Here is a 21,485-nt window from a genome sequence, read left to right as displayed (position 1 = left end):
GTGATCAGATTTTCTAAAGGGAGCACGGGGAGAGCCTTGCAGGTATCCCAGAAGTTGGAGTAACAGTGGTCGAGGGTTTTAGCAGCTTGAGTTATACAGTCAATGTGTTAATATAACTTCGGTATTGTTTTCCTCAAATTTGCTCTGTTAAAATCCCCAGTTACAATAAATGCAGCCTCAGGATATGTGGTTTCCAGTTTCCATAAAGTCCAGTAAAGTTATTTGAGGGCCGTTGTTGTATCGGCTTGAGAGGGAATATACACGTCTGTCACTATAACCGAAGAGAATTCTCTTGGGAAGTAATACGGTCGGCATTTGATTGTGAGGTATTCTAGGTGGGGTGAACAAAATGACTTGAGTTCCTGTATGTTACCACAATCACACCATAAGTAGTTAATCATGAAACATACACCCCCGCCCTTCTTCCCGGAGAGATATTAATTCCTGTCCGCGCGATGAACTGAGAACCCAACTGGCTGTATGGACAAACACAGTATATCCCAAGAGAGCCATGTCACCGTGAAACAGAATATGTTACAATCCCTGATGTCTCTCTGGAAGGAAATCCTTGGCCTGAGCTCATCTACTTTATTATCCAGTCCCCTCCTGTACTCACTGTTCACCCACAACTGCATGGCCAGGCACGACTCCAACACCATCATTAAGTTTGCTGACGACACAACAGTAGTAGGCCTGATCACCGACAACAACGGTAGGGAGGAGGTCAGAGACCTGGCCGGGTGGTGCCAGAATAACAACCTATCCCTCAACGTAACCAAGACTAAGGAGATGATTGTGGACTACAGGAAAAGGAGCACCGAGCACGCCCCAATTCTCATCAACGGGGCTGTAGTGGAGCAGGTTGAGAGATTCAAATTCCTTAGTGTCCACATCAACAACAAACTAGATTGGTCCAAACACACCAAGATAGTCGTGAAGAGGGCACGACAAAGTCTATTCCCCCTCAGGAAACTAAAAAGATTTGGCATGGGTCCTGAGATCCTCAAAAGGTTCTGCAGCTGCAACATCGAGAGCATCCTGACCGGTTGCATCACTGCCTGGTAAGGCATTTGCTCGGCCTCCGCTGCAAGGCACTTCAGAGGGTAGTGCGTACGGCCCAGTACATCACTGGGGCAAAGCTGCCTGCCATCCAGGACCTCTACACCAGGCGGTGTCAGAGGAAAGCCCTAAGAATTGTCAAAGACCCCAGCCACCCCAGTCATAGACTGTTCTCTCTACTACCGCATGGCAAGCGGTACCGAAGTGCCAAGTCTAGGATAAAAAGACTTCTCAGCCGTTTTTACCCCCAAGCCATAAGACTCCTGAACAGGTAACCAAATGGTTACCTGGACTATTTGCATTATGTGCCCCCACCTTTTTATGCTGCTGCTACTCTCTGTTTATCTTATATGCATAGTCACTTTAACTATACATTCATGTACATACTACCTAAATTGGCCAGACCAACCAGTGCTCCCACACATTGGCTAACCGGGCTATCTGCATTGTGTCCCACCACCCGCCAACACCTCTTTTTACACTACTGCTACTCTCTGTTTATCTTATATGCATAGTCACTTAAACCATACCTACATGTACATACTACCTCAATAAGCCTGACTAACAGGTGTCTGTATATAGCCTTGCTACTCTTTTTTCAAATGTCTTTTTACTGTTGTTTTATTTATTTACTTACCTACACACACACACACACCTTTTTTTCCCCGCACCATTGGTTAGAGCCTGTAAGTAAGCATTTCAAGGTCTACTACACCTGTTGTATTCGGCGCACGTGACAAATAAACTTTGATTTAATTGAACATCAGCAAGTAATATACACGGAAGCGGTGCGTGTGCGCCTCCTGAGTCGGAAAAAGTAAGATCGTCGTAGTCCTGGTTGTAATGCTGCTGAATTACCGCCGCTCTGATATCCGAAAGTTCTTCCCGGCTGTATGTAATAACACAAAAACATTTATAGGCTAAAAATGTAAGAAATAACACATAACATACTAAATACTGCAAAGTTGCCTTGGGGCTAGAAGCACAGCTGCCCTATCTATCGTCGCCATTTTCCACAAAGCACAGAGATCATCCGTACACCTACTCTGCCGCGGTTGGAACCAAAAATCTCAAATTTGGACTCAAAGGACAGATTTCCACCGGTCTAATTTCCATTGCTCGTATTTCTTGGCCCAAGCAAGTCTTGAAATGTTCCGGATTGACTGACCATGTCTTAAAGTAATGCTGGACTGTCATTTCTCTTTGCTTATTTAAGTTGTTCTTGCCATAATGTGGACTTGGTCTGTTACCAAATAGGGCTATCTTCTGTAAACCACCCCTACCTTGTCACAACACAAATGATTGGCTCGCATTAAGTTAAGAAATTCCACAAGGCACACCTGTTAATTTAAATGCATTCCAGATTACTACCCCATGAAGCTGGTTGAGAGAATGCCAAGAGTGTGCAAAGCTATCATCAAGGCAAAGTTTGGCTACTTTGAAGAATCTCAAATATAAAATACAATAATTTTGATTTCTTCTTTTTTGGTTATTACATGATTCCATGTGTGTTATTTCATAGTTTTGATGTCTTCACAATTATTCTACAATGTAGAAAATAGTACAAATAAAGTAAAACCCTGGGATGAGTAGGTGTCCAAAAAAAATTGACTGGTACTGTATATACCAATTAATTGTGTATTACAGCCAGATTAATCAGACTACTCATGAGCCAACTATACTAATGTTATTTTAGTAAAAACAACTTTTACAATAACTGTGAACCAGTGGCAAGAATGCTAGGTAGTGGTCACGTTCATTACCTCCCCCCTTTCGTGCCAATCTGGGTTGTATTTCGGTCTTTCTTTTGATGAGTTTTTCAAGGCCTCCAATGTATCCCATCGTAAACGTTCAACAGGCATGTCGGCGTGTAAATAAACACACATTCGACACTGAGAAATCGGTGATGCCGTGATTAACTTGTCAGCGGCTTGCTTAATGGGCTTGCTGCATACGGTGCCGCCTAAAGTAAAACTCCGAAGTGCACTATTTCGAGTACAGATACAACAATGGTTCCGCGTCAAGGGACCAAACAGTTACAAAGCTATTTTGACCTCATAATGGATACAATTAAATCAAAACATCTATATTTTTAATGTATCTATGGAAAATACTGTGGAAAAACACTGGATAAATATTTCGTTTTTCATACATGTTGTGAGTTTGTCATTTGTGAAAGAGTGAAACATGTCTGACAGTCCATTTTCATTTTAAGATTTTATCATAGTTTTGATTAACAGTATACAGTACATTTATACTGAAAATAACAAATAGATCATTGGTACACAACTCATACAATATAAGGCTAACACTATTCAATCAGATTGGTAAGTGTGTGTGTAGAGAGCTTGATAGCACAGAGTCACCAAACACATTACTATATGAAGCTTTGAGAAACTGAACATAATTCTGCAGGCTGCGATTGGTAGAGTCAGATTGTTCCAGTCTCTCCTTCATGTTCTTCAACTGATTCTGGAATCGTAGCTCCATCTGCAAAGAAAAAAACAGACACATATTAATTAAGTTTGACACAATTAACATCATACCATATTATGGTGTTCAGATTTTGAAGTTTGTATAGATATACAGTATTTTGGGGTATTTTATTAGGATCCCCATTAGCTTTTGCGATAGCAGCAGTGTTGTAAAGTACTTAAGTAAAAATACTTTAAAAGTTCTACTTAAGTAGTTTTTGGGGGTATCTGTACTTTACCATTTATATTTTTGCCTGCTTCAATACATTCCTAAATAAAATAATGTACTTTTTACTCCATATATTTTCCATGACACCCAAAAGTTACATTTTGAATGCTTTGGTGGTGAAATTCACATACTTATCAAAAGAACATCCCTGGTCACCCTTACTTTATCTGATCTGGTGGAGTCACTAAACACAAATGCTCCATTTGTAAATATGGCTGTATTGGAGCGTACCCCTGGCTCTCCGTAAATAAATACAAATCAGAAAACAGTGCCGACTGGTTTGCTTAATTTGAAAGGATTTATACTTTGATACTTGAGTCAATTTTAGCAATAACATTTACTTTTGATACTTAAGTATATTTAAAACCAAATACTTTTATACAAGTAGTATTTTACTGGGTGACTTTCACTTGAGTCATTTTCTATTAAAGGTATCTTTACTTTTACTCAAGAATGACATTTGGGTACTTTTTCCACCACTTTATAGCAGCAGCAACTCTTCCTATTTCCACACAAAACATGAAACATGACATAATACAGAACATTAATAGACAAGAACAGCTCAAGGACAGAGCTACACAGTATTCCTGTCCCTTGCAATTGATTGGGAAGTTAGAACAAATATTAAAAAATATATTGGATGTATAATGTATAACACATAGATAACTCTATAAAACTAGGTCGTTGGGTTAAAATGTCTCACTCACATCCTCTTTGCTTCTGCGTAACTGACTGAGCTCTGTCTTTCTGAGGCCCAGTTGGCTCTCCAGGTCCAGAGCCTTGGTCTGGATGGACCTCTCTTTGAATAAAGCCCGCTCCAGGCTCTGATCCGCCTAAAAGTCCAACCAAAATGATCAAGTTGACACTTAGAATAACATTAACAAACCGGTAAAAACTAAATAATCTTGAGGCTGAAACAGAAAGACTGCAGAGGTATTTAAGTGATATTCAGGAGTAAGACAGACCTCTCTCTGTCCATCCTTGAAGGCCTGCTCCAGCTGCTTGGAGAGGATGCTGCACTCCCGGGCCCGCTCCTCCAGCTGTTTCTGGGTGCTATGGATGGTCTCCTCCCGCTTGCCGATTACATGGACCATATCTCTGTTCTGCAAGTTTGCCCCCTCCAGTTTCCTGGGGAGGGAAGGAACAGTCCAGACATTGACCAGCAGAAACATGTAAGGATGTCTTGTGGACCTGAGTGTGATCATTGTCCATAGGGTCACCAAATAGGCGATCTCCCTCTCGGGTATTGATATGACTTACCTCTCTATAATCTCTATCTTCTGCTGCAGATTGTTGTGCTCCTCCACCAGAAGAAAATGATTCTCTTGAAAAGTCTCCACCCAACCTCCCTGTTGTTCCACCTACACAGAGACACACACAGACACCCTTCTTATTCAAACACAGATCCGAATCAATTTGTGAACAGACAACTGTCCATTTACACTATGTGTGCATACCTTGTGTCTGAGTTCAGACAGGGCATTGTTTTGCTCAGTGTTTCTCCTCTCCTGAGTCTGTGTCTCTTCCTTTGCCACTCTCAACTGCAGCTCAGAACGCTTCAGCCTCTCAGGCAGAGGCTCCAGCTCTTTCAGACGGCCCAGCAGCTGCCTCCTGACCTGCTCACTCTCCCTCTCCAGGTCAGCCTTCATACCTTGTGCATGTTTCTCAGAGATCTCCAGCTTTAAGCAGTACTCCTCTGACTCTAATCGAGCCCTCTGAACCTGCAGCACATGGTCACTTATCTATTCAAAATCTATGCTACAGACTGGATAGCATGCAGCATGTACAGTATCTTTTGCTGGATTATAACACCTTAGCTTCTCATAAGGTTGAAGTACAGCCCACACTCTGGTATGCTGATCAACTGTACCTTGCGCTTATAGTTTTCCACCTGGCTCTCTAGCTTCTTGACTGAACTCTTCAGCTGCTGGGCTTCAGACTGGGACTGCATCAGGTTCTCCTCTGCAGCAGACAGGGTGATCTCAAGAAGAATATGCACAAATAACTAAACAACTCTCCAGACATTAAAAGTTATAAAACATTCTATCGTCAATCCTTACTATGTCTAATATTCTACAGTTTATTACACTCGATGACTGTAGTGAAGAAAAACAGATGTTTACCTTCAGTTTCTGGTTCTGTAGTTTGTTGGAGGAGTTGTCAGAGGTGAGGCGGTGCAGTTGGTCCAGGAGCCCCTCCCTCTCTGGATGGCCTTTCTCCTCCACAGTGTGGATCTGTGCAGTCAGCTCACTCACCTGGCTGCACAGATAAGACAGCAGAGCACATAATGAAGATATCAGAAAAGAAGAAATGAGAAACACTTAAAAGGTTTTAGACAACTTTTTTACAAGATCATTTGCCAAAGACAAACCGTTACATCTCTCTGGTCACCCCCAAAACCAATTCTTTCTTTGGCCACCTCTCCTTCCAGTTCTCTGCTGCCAATGACTGGAACGAACTACAAAAATCTCTGAAACTGGAAACACTTATCTCCCTCACTAGCTTTAAGCACCAACTGTCAGAGCAGCTCACAGATTACTGCACCTGTACATAGCCCACCTATAATTTAGCCCAAACAACTACCTCTTTCCCTACTGTATTTTTTAAATTGTATTTATTTATTTTGCTCCTTTGCACCCAATTATTTTTATTTCTTATTTGCACTTTCTTCCACTGCAAATCTACCATTCCAGTGTTTTACTTGCTATATTGTATTTACTTTGCCACCATGGCCTTTTTTTTGTTGCCTTTAATTCCCTTATCCTCACCTCATTTGCTCACATCGTATATAGACTTGTTTATACTGTATTATTGACTGTATGTTTGTTTTACTCCATGTGTAACTCTGTGTCGTTGTATGTGTCAAACAGCTTTGCTTTATCTTGGCCAGGTCGCAATTGTAAATGAGAACTTGTTCTCAACTAGCTTACCTGGTTAAATAAAGGTGAAATAAAAAAAATTAAAAACAGAGTGAAAGTTTTTGAACCCTTCATAACAAACAGTCACAATTACTCACTTCTTGAGAACAGCGATTTCCACTTCAAGCTGGCTCTTAACAGTCACCTCTTTAGAGTGGCGGGTACACCAGCTCTCAGCCGAGGTAAGGGCCTCTGCCAACTCAGTCTCCTGAATAATGGCACACAAATACATAGGGAAGTGTGACTCTTGGACCCAGACCCGGCGCCAAAGATAAAGTAACTAAGGGGGCGGTTGAAATCAATGAGAGGGTACAATTTAACAGGGTTCATGCATTATAATTACATTGAATTCTACTTATATCACTCTAAACAAAGTACAAATGTAGAGACCCAGAGACCATTGAGTGCTTTTGAAGAGACAGATTGGCACGAAATCTGTAGCCAATCTCCGCTGCACTGTATCAGCACAATGGATAGCGCCCTATACACTAAAGCAAGGCCTATTTGGCAATGGATATAGGCTACAAGATAGATAAGGTAATTCACCTATTACAAACAGCCTATGTGAATGCCGCCGTACACACAGCTGTCTTACCAAAATAATGCAAACTAAATGCTGAAAGTAGTAGCCTAGTTATTCATGCAAAACAAAAATACTGAATAGCAGTTTTGCTTAGAATACTGACAACTGTGAATGCGAATGAGTGAATGGGAACAGAACAAAACAGTGGTAGGCCTGCTATAGGCCTAGAAACTAAATATTAGATTGATAAAGGCATGACACAATCTATATTTAGGCTAGTTACATTAAAAAAAGTTGTAAAAAAAGAAGAAGCAGTAAACAAAAGGTGAAAGCAAATAGCCTACAGCCTACTACAATGAGATGCAGCCAGGCACAGCTGTCTTGCCAAATAAATAGGCCAGCTAAAAACATGGAAAATCATGCAGCTCATGCGTTCAGTAACAGGTTGCGATATGGCACAATACACTTCTGTGGATCAAATTCGACCCAACCCCATAATCAATTAAGCAATGCCAGCCTACTATAAACACGTTTTCAATACGTACATTTCCATTTAGAACCATGAAAAGCAATAGCCTACCAATAAAGCCTAGATTCTATTTCTATGGTTATCTATTTCTATGGTTATCTATTTCTATGATGAAACATATCAATATGCATTTATACGCAGGGGCGTCATTTGGGTTCTTGCATTGGAATTATATTGAATTCTGCTAAAACCACAATAAACATAAAAGTTCAAATACTGAGACATTTGAGTGCTTTTGACCAAGAAGTGACATGTTGGCGCAAAATCTAATTTGCGCTCTATCAGCATCATCACTGCTGGTCTTGGCAGCGGCCTCAGTAGTATGATTTATGATATCCATCATGGCAGATTAGCTGGTTAGAGCTAAATAGGCTAATAATGGCTTTTGCAGCTAGCTAAGAAGCTAACTAAACTCTGTAGTGGGGTGAGTGATCCAGAGTTGAGTGAAGCAACTTCAACTGTAAACTCCTTATAAATCAAAATCCAATATTCCAGGGGGAGGCATATCAGTTTATTCACATTGCCTGCCATGTTATTCACGTAGCCTACCACAGATGAGCAGTGTTTTTTCCAGTTTTTTTATGGAAAGCAGTCATAGCCTACCTAACCGCCCAGTGGCTTTCTATTTTTATTTTATCTTTATTTAACTGGGCAAGTCAGTTAAGAACAAATTCTTATATTCAATGTCGGCCTAGGAACAGTGGGTTAACTGCCTTGTTCAGGGGCAGAACAACAGATTTGTACCTTGTCAGCTCGGGGATTCGATTTTGCAACCATTCGGTTACTAGTCCAAAGTTTTAAACACTAGGGTACGCTGCCGCCCCACAAAATAGCCCCCTACACACAAACACACACACTCCGCGGCATGCTCTGTCCATGGTGCTGATACAGCGCAGCGGTGATACAGATTTCGCACCAACCTGTCACTCAATAATTTTAACTTTTATGCTATTTTTATATAAGGAGATTATAGGAAACTAAAACTGAACTGGCACAAGTTTCAGAGGGGGCTAAGTTGAACCGGGCCCGCTTAGATTGCTTGTAAGTATACATGTACTCTTCCCATTTAATAATATTCACAGCATATAATATTCACAGCATTTAATAATATTCACCCAACACCACATGCCAACCCATGAGAGCAGCCTGAGGATCAGTGAGTGTCTGACCTTCTCCAGCATCTGTGCAGAGAGATGTCTGGCTGAATCCTCACTGTGCTCTGCCCTCTGCCTCTGGTTGGTCAGCTTCAGACTCTCTTTGTCCTCTTTACTCTGTCGCTTCAGCTGCTCCAGCAGGGCCTGTATCTCCTCCTTCTGCTGCTCCTGGGTCTGCTCCATCTCCTACTCCACACAAAGAAGGGAGATAAGAGGAAGCAATGGAGAGAGACGATTGTTGTGGTCAGATTTTCCAGAGTCTATACTTTAAAAGACCCACTCCAGCCTCCCTAGAACCTAATTTATCACCGGATTTACTTAACAGATGGCTCAATAGGTGGTCCAGGTGTCCTCTGACATGGCACAAGTGTCTTCAATTGCTCCTCTATTGTTTTGGCAAGCAAGGGGGAGGCCGATGACATCAGAGTGCATCATCAGACCAACTCCTTGAATTGCCCCCAAGGACCAAAAAATAACAGACTCTATTAATTCTGTGGCCTATAAACCTTGGTACCCACTTTGCTCCGGCCGGCCTGGCGGTCATTTTCAGTCTCTTTGCTGCGTAACTGAACCATAAGCTGGCTGCAGGTTGACTCCAGAACTTTAGACAGCTCTCCTGTGGTCTTCACAATATCCTGTATGGAGGATATGGAATGATGAACATTAATAAGATGCTATTTGTGAGCACTGGTGGCAGGTAGCCTAGCGGTTAGAGCGTTGCGCCATTAACCAAAAGGTTGCCGTTTCAAATCCCAGAGCATTTTTCATTTACATACAGGTATAAATTACACACTTGTACATGACTGAAATAGGACAAAAATAAGTATCCACCAATTTGATGTATATATTTTTTTATATTTCTATAAATAAATAATGATATTTATGATCTCGCTCCGCATCAAATGCAAACGAATGAGAATCTAGAGAAGTAGAGACAATGATGTACCTTTTCAGAATCCAAACGTACTGCAAGCTGGCTGGCTTCCTTCTCTTTGTTGTTGAGTTTTGTAGCAAGATGCTGAAAGCCAGAAAAACAGAAACAACTTAATGTCATCTATGACCATGGATATGCACCACACAGAGTGAAAGGAAACCAATATAAAAGGGAAATGTAACAGATAAAAGCACATGGTGATAAACACAGGAACATGGTGATGCATACACACAATTTTTTCTGCCTCTGTGTCCGCCAGTCTCTTCAGTAGGCCTTGCCTTTGCTCTGACGTCCTCAATGATTCTATCTATCAATAAATACATCAACAAAAATATAAGACCACAATTCTAATTGTCATTTTAGATTTTCTTTCAAAGCCACTGTACTTCTCGGTCTGAGCAAGTCAATGTATTGGGGAGAGTACCTCTCGCTCATGGCATTCCCTGAGGAGTTCTTGGAGAGTGTGGTTTGTGCTTTCAAATGTTTCTATTTTCTTTGTCAGCAACTCTTGCTGCCTACTAAGCAGGGCAGCGTCCGCCTTGGACAACCGCTTATCCTAGCAAGGAGAAAGGACAGTCTTAAAAAAATAAAAAATTTAAGTCCATATTTAATATTTAACAGGGTCACTTGTATCAAATTCACCTTTTTCACACCACCCATGGACTCATTCAATGCTGTCAACTGTGTGACCACTGCCACCCCGTCAAACTCCGCTTCTACCAGCTTCCTCAGTAGCATGTGTCTTTCCCCGTGTAGAGTCCCTGAATAAGCACTGCACAGAATGGAAAGTTTAAAACCATGCTGTTCCTAAACTGCCTCACACATTTTTAAGTGGTCTTGTAAACATTAAATAGTTCAGATGTATTTTCATTCTATTCTATTGGCTACTCAATCTAATACTGATAATCCTATGCTTGATGACTAAATGTCCTTATGATATTCAAGGTGGAGTCCACACCTGTTGTAGCCTGCTTCGCCCCTCTTCCTTAGGGAGTGTTGGATGGAGATCTTCTCTCGTTCTCTGAGGTCCAGCTCTTTGTTGGCATCCAGCAGCTCCTCCTCCTGCTCGTCGATGACACGCTGGCATGCGCTCAGACACTCTGACTGGTGCTCCATCATACGCTCCTTCTTCCACAGCCTCACCTGACCACCAAAAGCAGACAGAAACACACATCTTTGTTTACTTGTTTACACATTATGCAACAAATAAGAGGGATGAACATGATATTGCTGAATTCCAGTGAGGACGTGGCTCTGTATTGTAATGAAGCAGTACATATTTTTGGCCTTCCTGTGACATCGGGTGCTGTAGGTGTCCAGGAGGGCAGGTAGCTTGCCCCTGGTGATGGGTTGGGCAGACCTCACCACCATCTGGAAAGCCCTGCGGTTGCGGGCAGTGCAGTTGCCGTACCAGGCGGTGATACAGCACGACAAGATGCTCTCAATTGTGCATCTGTAAAAGTTTGAGGGTTTTAGGGGCCAAGACAAATTGAGGCACTGTTGCGCCTTCTTCACCACACTGTCTGTGTGGGTGGACCATTTCAGATCGTCAGTGATGTGTACGCCGAGGAACTGGAAGCTTTCCACCTTCTCCACTGCGGTCCTGTCGATGTGGATAGTGGGGTGTGCTCCCTCTGCGGTTTCCTGAAGTCCACAATCAGCTCCTTTGTTTTGTTGATGTTGAGTGAGAGGTTATTTTCCTGTCACCACTCTCCCAGGGCCCTCACCTCCTCGCTGTAGGCTGGCTCATCATTGCTGGTACTAAGGCCTACTACTGTTGTGCGGTCTGCAAACTTGACTCACAGCTGTAATCAGCACTAAAGGTGCTTCTACAAAGTATGTACTTGGTGGTGTGAATACTTATGTAAATTAGATACTTCTGTATTTAATTTTCAATACATTTGCAAAAATGTCAAAAAACTTGCTTTCACTTTGTCATTATGGGACATTGTATGTAGATGGGTGAGAGAAAAAATGATTTAATACATTTTTTATTCTGCCTGTAACAACAAAATGTGGAAGAAGTCAAGGGGTATGAGTTCTTTCTGAAGGCACTGTACATACGTAATTCTTTGGAGACCCAACATCCATCATGAGTCCATCAATCTTCCTCCTATATTTGTTACACTGGCTATGCATCCTCTGCTCTTGTTTATCCTCATCAGACAGGTCAGTCAACTGCAGTGGGGACAGGGAAGGCTTAGCATGTGATACAGGTTTGATCTCCAGACAGTATGAAGGCCCCTGAGAGACATGAAAATCAACATTGGTAGTATATCTAATGATAACATGTAGGATGTTATATCTGTGGGAAGTGAGAAATAATGGATCTTTGTCAATGTAAAACGTAAGGAACGTCCATAGCATTGGATGAAAAATGTATCTGTGAGGAGCTAACAGTTCCAGGACCTCCCACTTGTATGCGTCATCCCGAGTGGAGGTTCTTCCTGGGGCCGGCACCCAGGGGGCCCGGGACCTCGCTCTGGCACGCAGGTTCCCAATATCCCCTTTGATTTGCACCTCTTTAATCTTCATCTGCAAAGAGAGCAGTGGTTGACTGACATGCAACTGTTGAGGCAGTCAAGCGAGGCCTATTTCTGCTGTAGGCCTACTTTATTTCGAAGGTTGAGTAAGTGTATCACTTAATTGACTAAACATTTACTAACCTGTGGGGTCTTCGCAGTACAGCTCTTCTGACTCCTCTTCAGGTGTACATGTACAGGTGTGGTCTCTGGCACGTGAACGTGCAATGGTGGGGAAGAATCGCGCGTTTTCATTATTTACCAATAATCAGTTAATCTAGAAATTGGAGCACATGATAGAACAGAATTTGCTCTAGCTGCCAGAAAGTCATACACCAGAGACAATAAGCCGAGTAAACTCAACTCCATATAGTCAAGTTCAGTTTACTCAGCTAACCACAATAACAGTAAAGGCATCATGTTCACGATTAGCTCCGACCAGCAATTACCCATTTAAATTAACATGTATTTGAAAAATGTTTACTTTTTATTTTACTGTCAAAATTGTTAATTGAAATGTCTAGTTCACGAGATCACAAAATGCATGACCAAAGCTAACCTAAACAATGTAAGATGTTCCTTATTCATAAACGTGCTCTACAGCTTACTGAAGCCCTTACAAACGTTTGTTTACCTACTGAATCTCTGCTGGCCGGACACGATCCGGTCATCTCGTACGCAATTGGCTCGTTCATAACCGATTTGTAACGACCCCTGTCTGTGATTGGAGAACATTCGTTGAACCCACGTTCGAGTTTACGTTGCCAGTAGTAACAGGACGTCCTCAATGTCTTGTTTTGCACACTTTGTACAAAATAATAAAATGCAGTACTACAGGATATTTCTTAACGTAGCTCTTTATTAGCTAGCTATAACTGGCATGTTCACGTATCTCCAACCAGGATCAAACGGACCATGACCTAACCACTTGGGTGGTCTTAACCAATTATGGCGGTAAAATGCATCCAATTATTATTCAGTATGTTTACACATGAATATTACGCTCACCACAAATATTTCCTTGAAATGCCACCCCCTACCTGTAGAAGGCGCAAAGCGATTCATTCGATCTTGACGCCGGTCCTTGTAAACATTACGTGGTTTTCCAGTTAATGTGGGAGGTTTTCGAACGAACCAAATTTGAGATGTCTATAAATATATGAATCGGCTGTAAGGAACCGCCATTTCCGACTACTCTCGTGTTTCTTCCGAACTCGCTCGTTCCTGATTTGCATCTAGGTGTAAAATATATTTGCACACATACAATAATGATACACAAGTATAAATACGCGATTCGAGTTGCTACATTGTTGCCAACAATGGCGGTCAGAGTGAGACAGCTGTGGGGAATTCGGCTACAAACGCTTATGTTTTTCATTGCATTTCTGTGCGACTTTAAACTCGTTGAATCCTGTGTTGGCGACGAAGTCGGTGACTTGTTACTCTGCAGGTCCTGTGGACATGAATTGGCTTTTGAGAAAGATGCCAACTTTATCCACAGTCGACTTGCGCTCTCTTATAGAAATGATACGGTTGTTGGAGAAAGAAGAGTGCCCGTCCAGCGGTTCGAAAACCCACAGGGCTACCAGTTTGAAGTCATGACTTTCAGAAAGGCAGACGTTGTCAAGCACTGGCCTGCGGACAAACATTTCACCTGGTATCCTGGATATGCCTGGACAGTGGCTACATGTCCGCGATGTAACGCACACCTTGGTGGGTTGGGAATTATATATTTTGATTGCGTGTCTCATCCATTAACCAAGCGTGTCTGGCAAGTGGGTCTATTCTAACCTCTGGCAACAATTGCAAAATCAAATGACTTATGCTGTTTTGTAATAATGTAATCCCCCCCCACAGGTTGGGCTTTTCAACCCATTGAATGGCCAAAGACTTTAACCAAAGGGGAATTTGAGGAATCGGAGGAGACATTTGTGGCCTTGGTCACTAATCGATTGTTACAAGAAAAATTTGCATCAACACTACTGACTCCGAAATCATTCAGAAGTTGACATCTGCTGCATTCAAAGCTACAAATTATACCTGGCTGTAAAAACTATACTTTTTTTGCATTTCATAATAAATAAATAGCAATACAGCATGTGGTATTTCCTGTGATTGTAATACACAAAGTAAGCACTTGAGATCGATACTGTTACTGACAGTTTAACATAACAGTCCAAAACTGCAAGCATACCACAATTCTAGATATAACAGCCAGACAGACATTTATCATGTCATGTAGCTTCTGGCTCTAGATAACTAATTGAACTACAGTTGGTTAGATGAAACATTCGTGTACACATTAAGTTTTATTGTAACAAAGAAACTTGTACACTAAGTTTAAAACATTTTTTTCCCCAGCAGAAAATAAAATGGTGATTAGATGCAAATTCCATGAGATAACAAGGTCATTTTCCATGAAGCAGTGGGGGCCCAAATTTACAAGCATTTTTTTTTTTTTTACTTTTTGTTTGGTTTATTAAAAATGTAATTTCAAATCTCACGGATGTCTGTAAAACAATACAAATGAAAATCCAAAAAAATAATAATAATAATGGCCTCAAAATTCCCACCCTCCCCAACACCCTAAGATGTCTCTGCCCTACCCCAGCATAGACCACAAACATTGCAAGAACTGATAGGAATGAGCTAGTACTTTATCTGTTGACTTAACCACATTTTTTTTAGGGATCTACTCCCAACTGAACAAAAGTATAAAAACTGGAGGGGTCCACTAGTGCCAAGTCAACGCACCATGGCTTTTGTTAATTTAAATCGCACAACCGTTAACAGGAAGAACAATTTATAGAAATTGCCATTCATTTAACTACAAGATGGCATGCTTATTCTAGTAGTTCCCCCCCCTAGATGAATGTGGGAATTATTGTGGTTTGACAATTCAAAGGCAAGAATTTGACATTGTTTTAGAGGAGACAAAAATGAAACATGGCACAGACAGGAGAGGCTTCAGAATGAGGAAATGAAGCACAAAATAAAAGTAAGAAAATATGGGTGGATAACCAAATGGGGGGGGGGGGGGGGGGGGGTAGCAAAGGGTATTGGTAGATTATTTAACTTTCCGGTTTAATCATCTTCTCCATCATCCTAAACAAAAGGAAAGAAAAATCAATACTGTGCAAACAAATTTAGCTATTGAATATAGTGAATTGAGCGAATTAATATTTAGGGCATACCTCCCCATCATCTCCATCATCCTCCTCTTCATCTTCCTCCCCATCATCTTCATCACCCTCCTCATCAATGTCCTCAAGGCCTTCCTCATCGTCATCATCATCTTCACCTTCACCCTCCTCATCATCCATGTCAGGAACCTGCCAATCAAATTAGCCAATATTTTAACTGTACATCCTTTGTCTACATTGCAGACTTAAATCTCCTGGGTGACATTTACAGACAATAGATTAGACGTTTAATAGTCACATGTACAGGGTTGCTGTTGTAATTACAGGGTACAGTGGCAATCTTAAACTCAGAGCTCCAACAATGCAGGTCAAAGTGAAATAAAAACAAAAACACATTAACACTAACAGTACTAAACAATCAAAATGACACATCCAAAGAATTAACAATACAGTAGGTAGCACAACAGGCATAGAAGTCCCATTCAAAGTAAAGAGAACATTGATAAGAGGGAGGTGTTAGGCCGTGGAGACCACTCACCAGGTAGTACTGCAGGGGGTTTGGCCAGATGTCATCCTTGATAACCTCTCCCAGCTCATCTGCCCCAGCATCTGAGTGATCAGTGAACCAGGTGAAGAAGCTCTCTGGCTCTTCATGTTGCCTCTTCTTGCCGGCTTTGTTCTGTGTCTGGCTGGAGCGCTTTGTCAGGTCCTTCAGAGACAACATCAGAGGAATTACAAACCAGCTCGTTTTTGTTTGTTTTAAAGCAACGAGTTTGATTGCATAGCAAAACAAATGAAATACTGACCACAACTACCTGGCATGAAAACCAAAAGGCTCTGATCACTAAGGTACATACAACATTCAGGTAGTGTTTTGCCATTACGTTGAACAGACTTTTTAAAGAAAGTGACGCACTGGTTTCTGCCAAATGCCATGCATTAATAGACTGCAGTATTACCAAGCATTTGAAAATACTAACGTGAAATACCTTTCCCGATTTCCATTTGATTTCTGTCGACTTTGAGGATGGGTCTCCACTCTCGTTCAGATGGAACTCTTTGGAAAGGACTTTGTTTTCAAAGTATGGATTTTCATCGTAATACTGGAACACATCAATTTAATTGAGTACATTTTAAGGTACGCTATAAAGTCCAGACATTAATGCAATATCCTGTGAATGCTATATGATGGCAATCATTATCACTTACAAAATCTATTCTGTAGCCCGATTTGATATCTTCAAACTCTGTAACCTCCACCCTGGTCAGATAGTGAAGTGCCTCCTCATCTTCCTCCCCAAGAAGAGCAGAAACTGCAAGGACAAACAAGAAAACAAAGTCAGAATCTGAATATTCTAGGTTCCAGTGGTAAAATCCTGTGAGAGCCCAAAGGGATGTGCTGAAGCTCACCTTGTGGATGGTTGACGAATGTGGTGACCCAGAAGTTGGGGATTTTAGCAATCAGTTCTGATCTCTTCTGAAAGAATGGCTGACGGAGTTTATTGTATTTCTGTTCTACTTTCAATATCTCCTCACTTGCTTGCTCATTCAGTCTGGAGAAAAGAGATTGCACATCAAGCACCATTATCACACAGTTAAACACTTTAGTTTTTCTGATACATATACATTTTAACTTGACTGGCTTACCTGTCAATTTCGTTTTGAACTTCGTCGATGTGTTCAATAGCTTCCTGTTGCTCTTTTTCTATTAGGAAAAAAAAATCAATAATGTCAGAAAATATTGGAGACGATCGGTGCAGTGTATTGGTGTTCAATAGACGTCAAAATTAAAGAGTATCTACCAACTTCCTGCGCATTACCAACAAAGTATTAAAGATGCAACTTAACTGTAGCAAACAAAGTTACGAGCTAATGGTTTTGAAATAGACCCTCAAGCTGCTGCTCTCAGGACCATTGATGGAAAATCATTGCAAAAGGTTGCATGAGCTAATCACTAACGATTTGCAATCTGAAAAGGGGTGGAAATGTGATATAAATCTTAACCAACAAGTTAATTGCAATGCATGAGTTTTAGCAGCACCTTTTTTGTAACTAGCGATTTTATAGCAGCTTGCAAACGGCGTTTCCTGCTGGCTACAGTGAGGATGGCCGCGTGGTTTAAATGTGGGACCCCACACACTACACTATCTGCCTCCTTCCCCAACACTGTCTAATAGCTAGGTACGTGCGCATTGTATCGAGACTATGACCAAGTTAAACAAATAACCCTCCATTGTTACATCCGTTAAACTCTTCCAATGGGCTACTTCTCGAAAACTGTGGTTCACTATATGGTAGCTAACTACCGTTAGCCATGTTGCCAATTTCACATTCGCAAACTAGCTAGCTACGGCTAGCTTCATCATGGCGGATATGCACAACAACAAAGTAACACTAGGCCACCGTTATTTCATTCAACATAGAAAACACATTAATCCTCAGTCAACTGCACAAATACAGTCTTTAATAAACAAATGTTTTGCAATTGTATTTATAGTAGCAACAACTAGACTTGAGAACAAAAATACTTAACAGGACATTCATTGATTAGACAATTAGTTAGCCAGTTAAGAAATGTTGCTAGCTAGGTAACATGGCCTCCATCACCGGTCTAACGTAGTTGCGTTAACAGCTAGAGACAGAACTAACTACGCACTCAAGACAGACAATACTGACTGCATCCAAAACCGTCCAGATTCATAGTGAAAAGCCCACAGACGACAAATTACGGTTTGTGAACTATTTTACTTTAAAGTAGTAGATTCTGGTAGAACTAATAAAGGAAGTGAAAATGGCGGTGAACTGGAGGCCGCCATTCCTTACCGGAGGTCTCGTCCGCTCCGTCATGGTTTGAGTTCAGCTCCTTTTTACTCACTTTTGCCGCTGGTGCCGACATTTTTTTCGCAAGCTGTGAATAACAGACTTCGGGAAAGAATACTGAATTTGATTTTGTATTCTCCCCGAACAGGAGATTAGTATTTCTAAGTACGATGTCTGTGTGCTATAACAACGTGTGCAGCGCTCCTCCACACAATATAATGCGAGGAAGTCAAGCACATTTAGACACTCCACCAAGAAGCTCTAGCCCGCTCACGCGCTCCCTTTCATTACGAACGCGCCTCAGCAAATGGAACCGATTGGGCTCCGCCTCTCGAGAACAAGTCTGCATGCTGGGTTCTAGTGTTGCTTTCTCATAGGTGAGATTAACTTCGAAAAGGCGGGATTTGACATCAACAACGTCTTTGTAAAATGTTGAATGAATTTACATAATCACCTACATTAAAATGATCACAGCTAACAGTTTCACTTTTAAATAGGTCTATTTATTTTGTCGTCGCATTTGCCCTCCTACCGTACTGCAAAGGGAAATGTATTTGTTTCAGGTTATGTGGACATATAGTTTAAAAACAACGTATATAACCCCTGCAAAAATCTTGGTGTCATTGGTAATGCGTTTTTTTTTTTAAATAGGCCTAAAAGGAAACTATAAAATAGTTTACATCACTGCATCAATGTGTCATTACCATCGTGACAAGCAAATTACATGATAATAATGTTTTTTCAAACGTTTGTGTACTTGGTTACCATGGATATGAATAGCGACAGTGGAGAACATGGATGTCATGGAGGGAGACTCACATTACGAAATAGGATATAATTTAATCAAATTATGTTAAAAAAAATTAAATTACGTTTTAATTATGTGTATATAGGATACATTGTATGCTAGCAGTTCAACTGGAGCTAGCATGCTAGAATCCCAGCTATTTATAACCAAATACTGTACAAATGTAATTCCCACCACAGGTCATTACCACCACACAATGAACTGTGATGGTAAGGACAGAATGGGATGGTAATGACAAAATGTATCAGTTCATACATTTTTACTTACATTAAGACCTGAAAAGACACCCAAACTACACATATGATCATGGTTAAGTTGAAATTGAATACTTCTTTGCTAAATAAGACCACATTTTGTATTATGTTAGGTTGATTGAGGGATTTTGATGTCTATTTATGTGACTTACTATGGTTACTGACTTTAATTGTATAATGTTTTATTTTTCTATAAGATGCCTCCTAAATCAACCAAGGAGAGGACAAGGACATACACTATATATGCAAAAGTATGTGGACACCCCTTCAAATTAGTGGATTCGGCTATTTCACCCACACCCGTTGCTGAAAGGTGTATCAAATCGAGCACACAGCCATGCAATCTCAGTAGACAAAATTGGCAGTAGAATGGCCCGTACTGAAGAGCTCAGTGACTTTCAACTGGTACCCTTATAGGATGCCACCGTTCCAACAAGTCAGTTCATCAAATTTCTGCCCTATTAGAGCTGCCCCCTGGTCAACTGTAATTGCTGTTATTATGAAGTGGAAACATCTAGGAGCAACAATGGCTCAGTCGCCATGTGATAGACCACACAAGCTCACAGAATGGGACCACTGAGTGCTGAAGCGTGTAAAAATCGTGTCTTCGGTTGCTCACTACCAAGTTCCAAACTGCCTCTGGAAGCAAGGTCAGCACAATAACTGTTCGTTCGGGAGCTGGGTTTCCATGGCAGAACAGCCGCACACAAGCATAATATCACCATTCGCAATGCCAAGTGTCTGCTGGAGTAGCGTAAAGCTAGCTGCCATTGGACTCTGGAGCGTTCTCTGGAGTGATGAATCACGCTTCATCATCTGTTAGTCCGACGGGCGAATCTGAGTTTGGCGGATGCCATGAGAACGCTACCTGCCCAAATGCATAGAGCCAACTGTAAAGTTTGATGTAGGAGGAAAGTCCATGCAGCAATGTTCCAGCAATGTTCCAACATCTAGTGGAAAGCCTTCCAAGAATAAGGGAGGCTGTTATAACAGTAAAGGGGCGACCAACTCCATTTTAATGCCCATGATTTTGGAATTAAATGTTCGAAGAGCAGGTGTCCACATACTTTGGGTCATGTAGTGTATATTAACAAAACCAAACAAGATCCTTTAAGATACCAGGAGTATCTTTTAAGAAACAAAAAGAAAGATACCTCAAGAGAAAATAAAGTGGTAAACTGAAATCCATCTCACAACTTTTCCAGCGAGAAAAAAGAAAAAAAGGAGGCCATAGAAAATAAACCAAAGAATCAGATGATCAACTATCCAGAAAATAGTGGTTATGGAGTCATACCTGTCAAGGACCACATCACCACACTCACCCGAAGTCTTACAGCTTCAGAATGATGACCTATATGCCCCTCAACTCCACATTTATGTGATTGTTTTGGCCCATAGACCATAATAATTAAATAATCAGAAGCAGACAAAGCACAACCTTCCACTTACACCTGCACAGCACCACAGCCATCTCCTAGCTCAATACAGCCCATTGCAGACATACATGAGGGATTGATTTGAAAGTGGTGTGTTGTGAAATGTGATGAAGACCCTTACCCGGGTATTATGCAAGACGTTGATGCAGAGAGATGCGCTCTAGTCAAGTTTTGTGGGAGCCAACTAATTATTTTGGCCAATGAGAGAGGACATTGTGTTGTACCAACCAGAGAGAATGTGATTGGGCTTGTCCCTGAGCATCATCCAGTGACAAAATGGCATATGATGCTTGATGGCGCAGTCTGGGAGGAAATCTGCTCTCTTGTTAGCAATAGAGTGCGTTAAGGGCAAAACCTAATCTTGAGTAAGCACACACCTGTCTCATGAGTCTGAATCAATAGGCAGCAGCCAGTGAACAATAATTTGTTTAAGGTCAACCAGTGTTTCCAAACTTTACATGTATTTCTGCTTAATACATTGAATCCCAAAATGGTCTAAAAGATGCTTAAGTTATTGTGGCATGTATCTTTGTTTTTTGAGGTTCTGAAGGGTGTGTTCTACAGTTAAAAGAAAGTTAAAAGTTTACATACACCTTAGCCAAATACATTTAAACTCAGTTTTTCACAATTCCTGACATTTAATCCTGGTAAAAAGTCCCTGTCTTAGGTCAGTTAGGATCAC

General features: G+C 41.2%; 2 protein-coding genes and 1 long non-coding RNA gene across 18 annotated transcripts; 1 reads left to right on the top strand and 2 right to left on the bottom strand.

Moving 5' to 3' along the window:
* Positions 1-3,148: 3,148 nt before the first annotated feature.
* LOC110525503 (outer dense fiber protein 2) lies at positions 3,149-13,204 on the bottom strand. Of its 16 annotated transcripts, none has more exons than XM_036979630.1 (19): positions 12,981-13,204; positions 12,487-12,551; positions 12,230-12,355; positions 11,885-12,064; positions 10,779-10,963; positions 10,463-10,592; positions 10,245-10,376; positions 10,053-10,127; positions 9,833-9,904; positions 9,405-9,521; positions 8,902-9,072; positions 6,779-6,888; positions 5,886-6,021; positions 5,633-5,743; positions 5,220-5,483; positions 5,023-5,123; positions 4,728-4,890; positions 4,470-4,595; positions 3,151-3,549 (listed from the first exon to the last, which is right to left on the bottom strand). In XM_036979630.1, the coding sequence occupies exons 1-19, from the start codon at positions 13,075-13,077 to the stop codon at positions 3,379-3,381; spliced, it is 2,532 nt and encodes an 843-aa protein (XP_036835525.1). In that variant the 5' UTR covers positions 13,078-13,204; the 3' UTR covers positions 3,151-3,378. The 16 variants fall into 16 exon arrangements, with proteins under 16 accessions (XP_036835524.1, XP_036835528.1, XP_036835523.1 ...); XM_036979632.1 differs by having other exon boundaries at positions 11,885-11,998; XM_036979631.1 differs by having other exon boundaries at positions 12,487-12,619; positions 12,902-12,989.
* A 239-nt stretch (positions 13,205-13,443) lies between these two features.
* On the top strand, positions 13,444-15,380 carry LOC110525506. The gene is made up of 2 exons (XR_002473764.2): positions 13,444-14,055; positions 14,200-15,380. It is a non-coding gene; the product is annotated as an uncharacterized LOC110525506 (long non-coding RNA).
* On the bottom strand, positions 14,639-18,635 carry LOC110525504 (protein SET). The gene is made up of 8 exons (XM_021605673.2): positions 18,309-18,635; positions 17,133-17,190; positions 16,896-17,038; positions 16,695-16,798; positions 16,475-16,588; positions 16,024-16,194; positions 15,537-15,674; positions 14,639-15,447 (listed from the first exon to the last, which is right to left on the bottom strand). The coding sequence occupies exons 1-8, from the start codon at positions 18,379-18,381 to the stop codon at positions 15,427-15,429; spliced, it is 822 nt and encodes a 273-aa protein (XP_021461348.1). The 5' UTR covers positions 18,382-18,635; the 3' UTR covers positions 14,639-15,426.
* Between the last annotated feature and the right edge of the window lie 2,850 nt (positions 18,636-21,485).

The sequence above is a fragment of the Oncorhynchus mykiss genome, chromosome 6, assembly GCF_013265735.2.
Source record: "Oncorhynchus mykiss isolate Arlee chromosome 6, USDA_OmykA_1.1, whole genome shotgun sequence".
NCBI lineage: Eukaryota > Metazoa > Chordata > Actinopteri > Salmoniformes > Salmonidae > Oncorhynchus > Oncorhynchus mykiss.
This window is presented reverse-complemented; position numbering and strand designations above follow the sequence as displayed.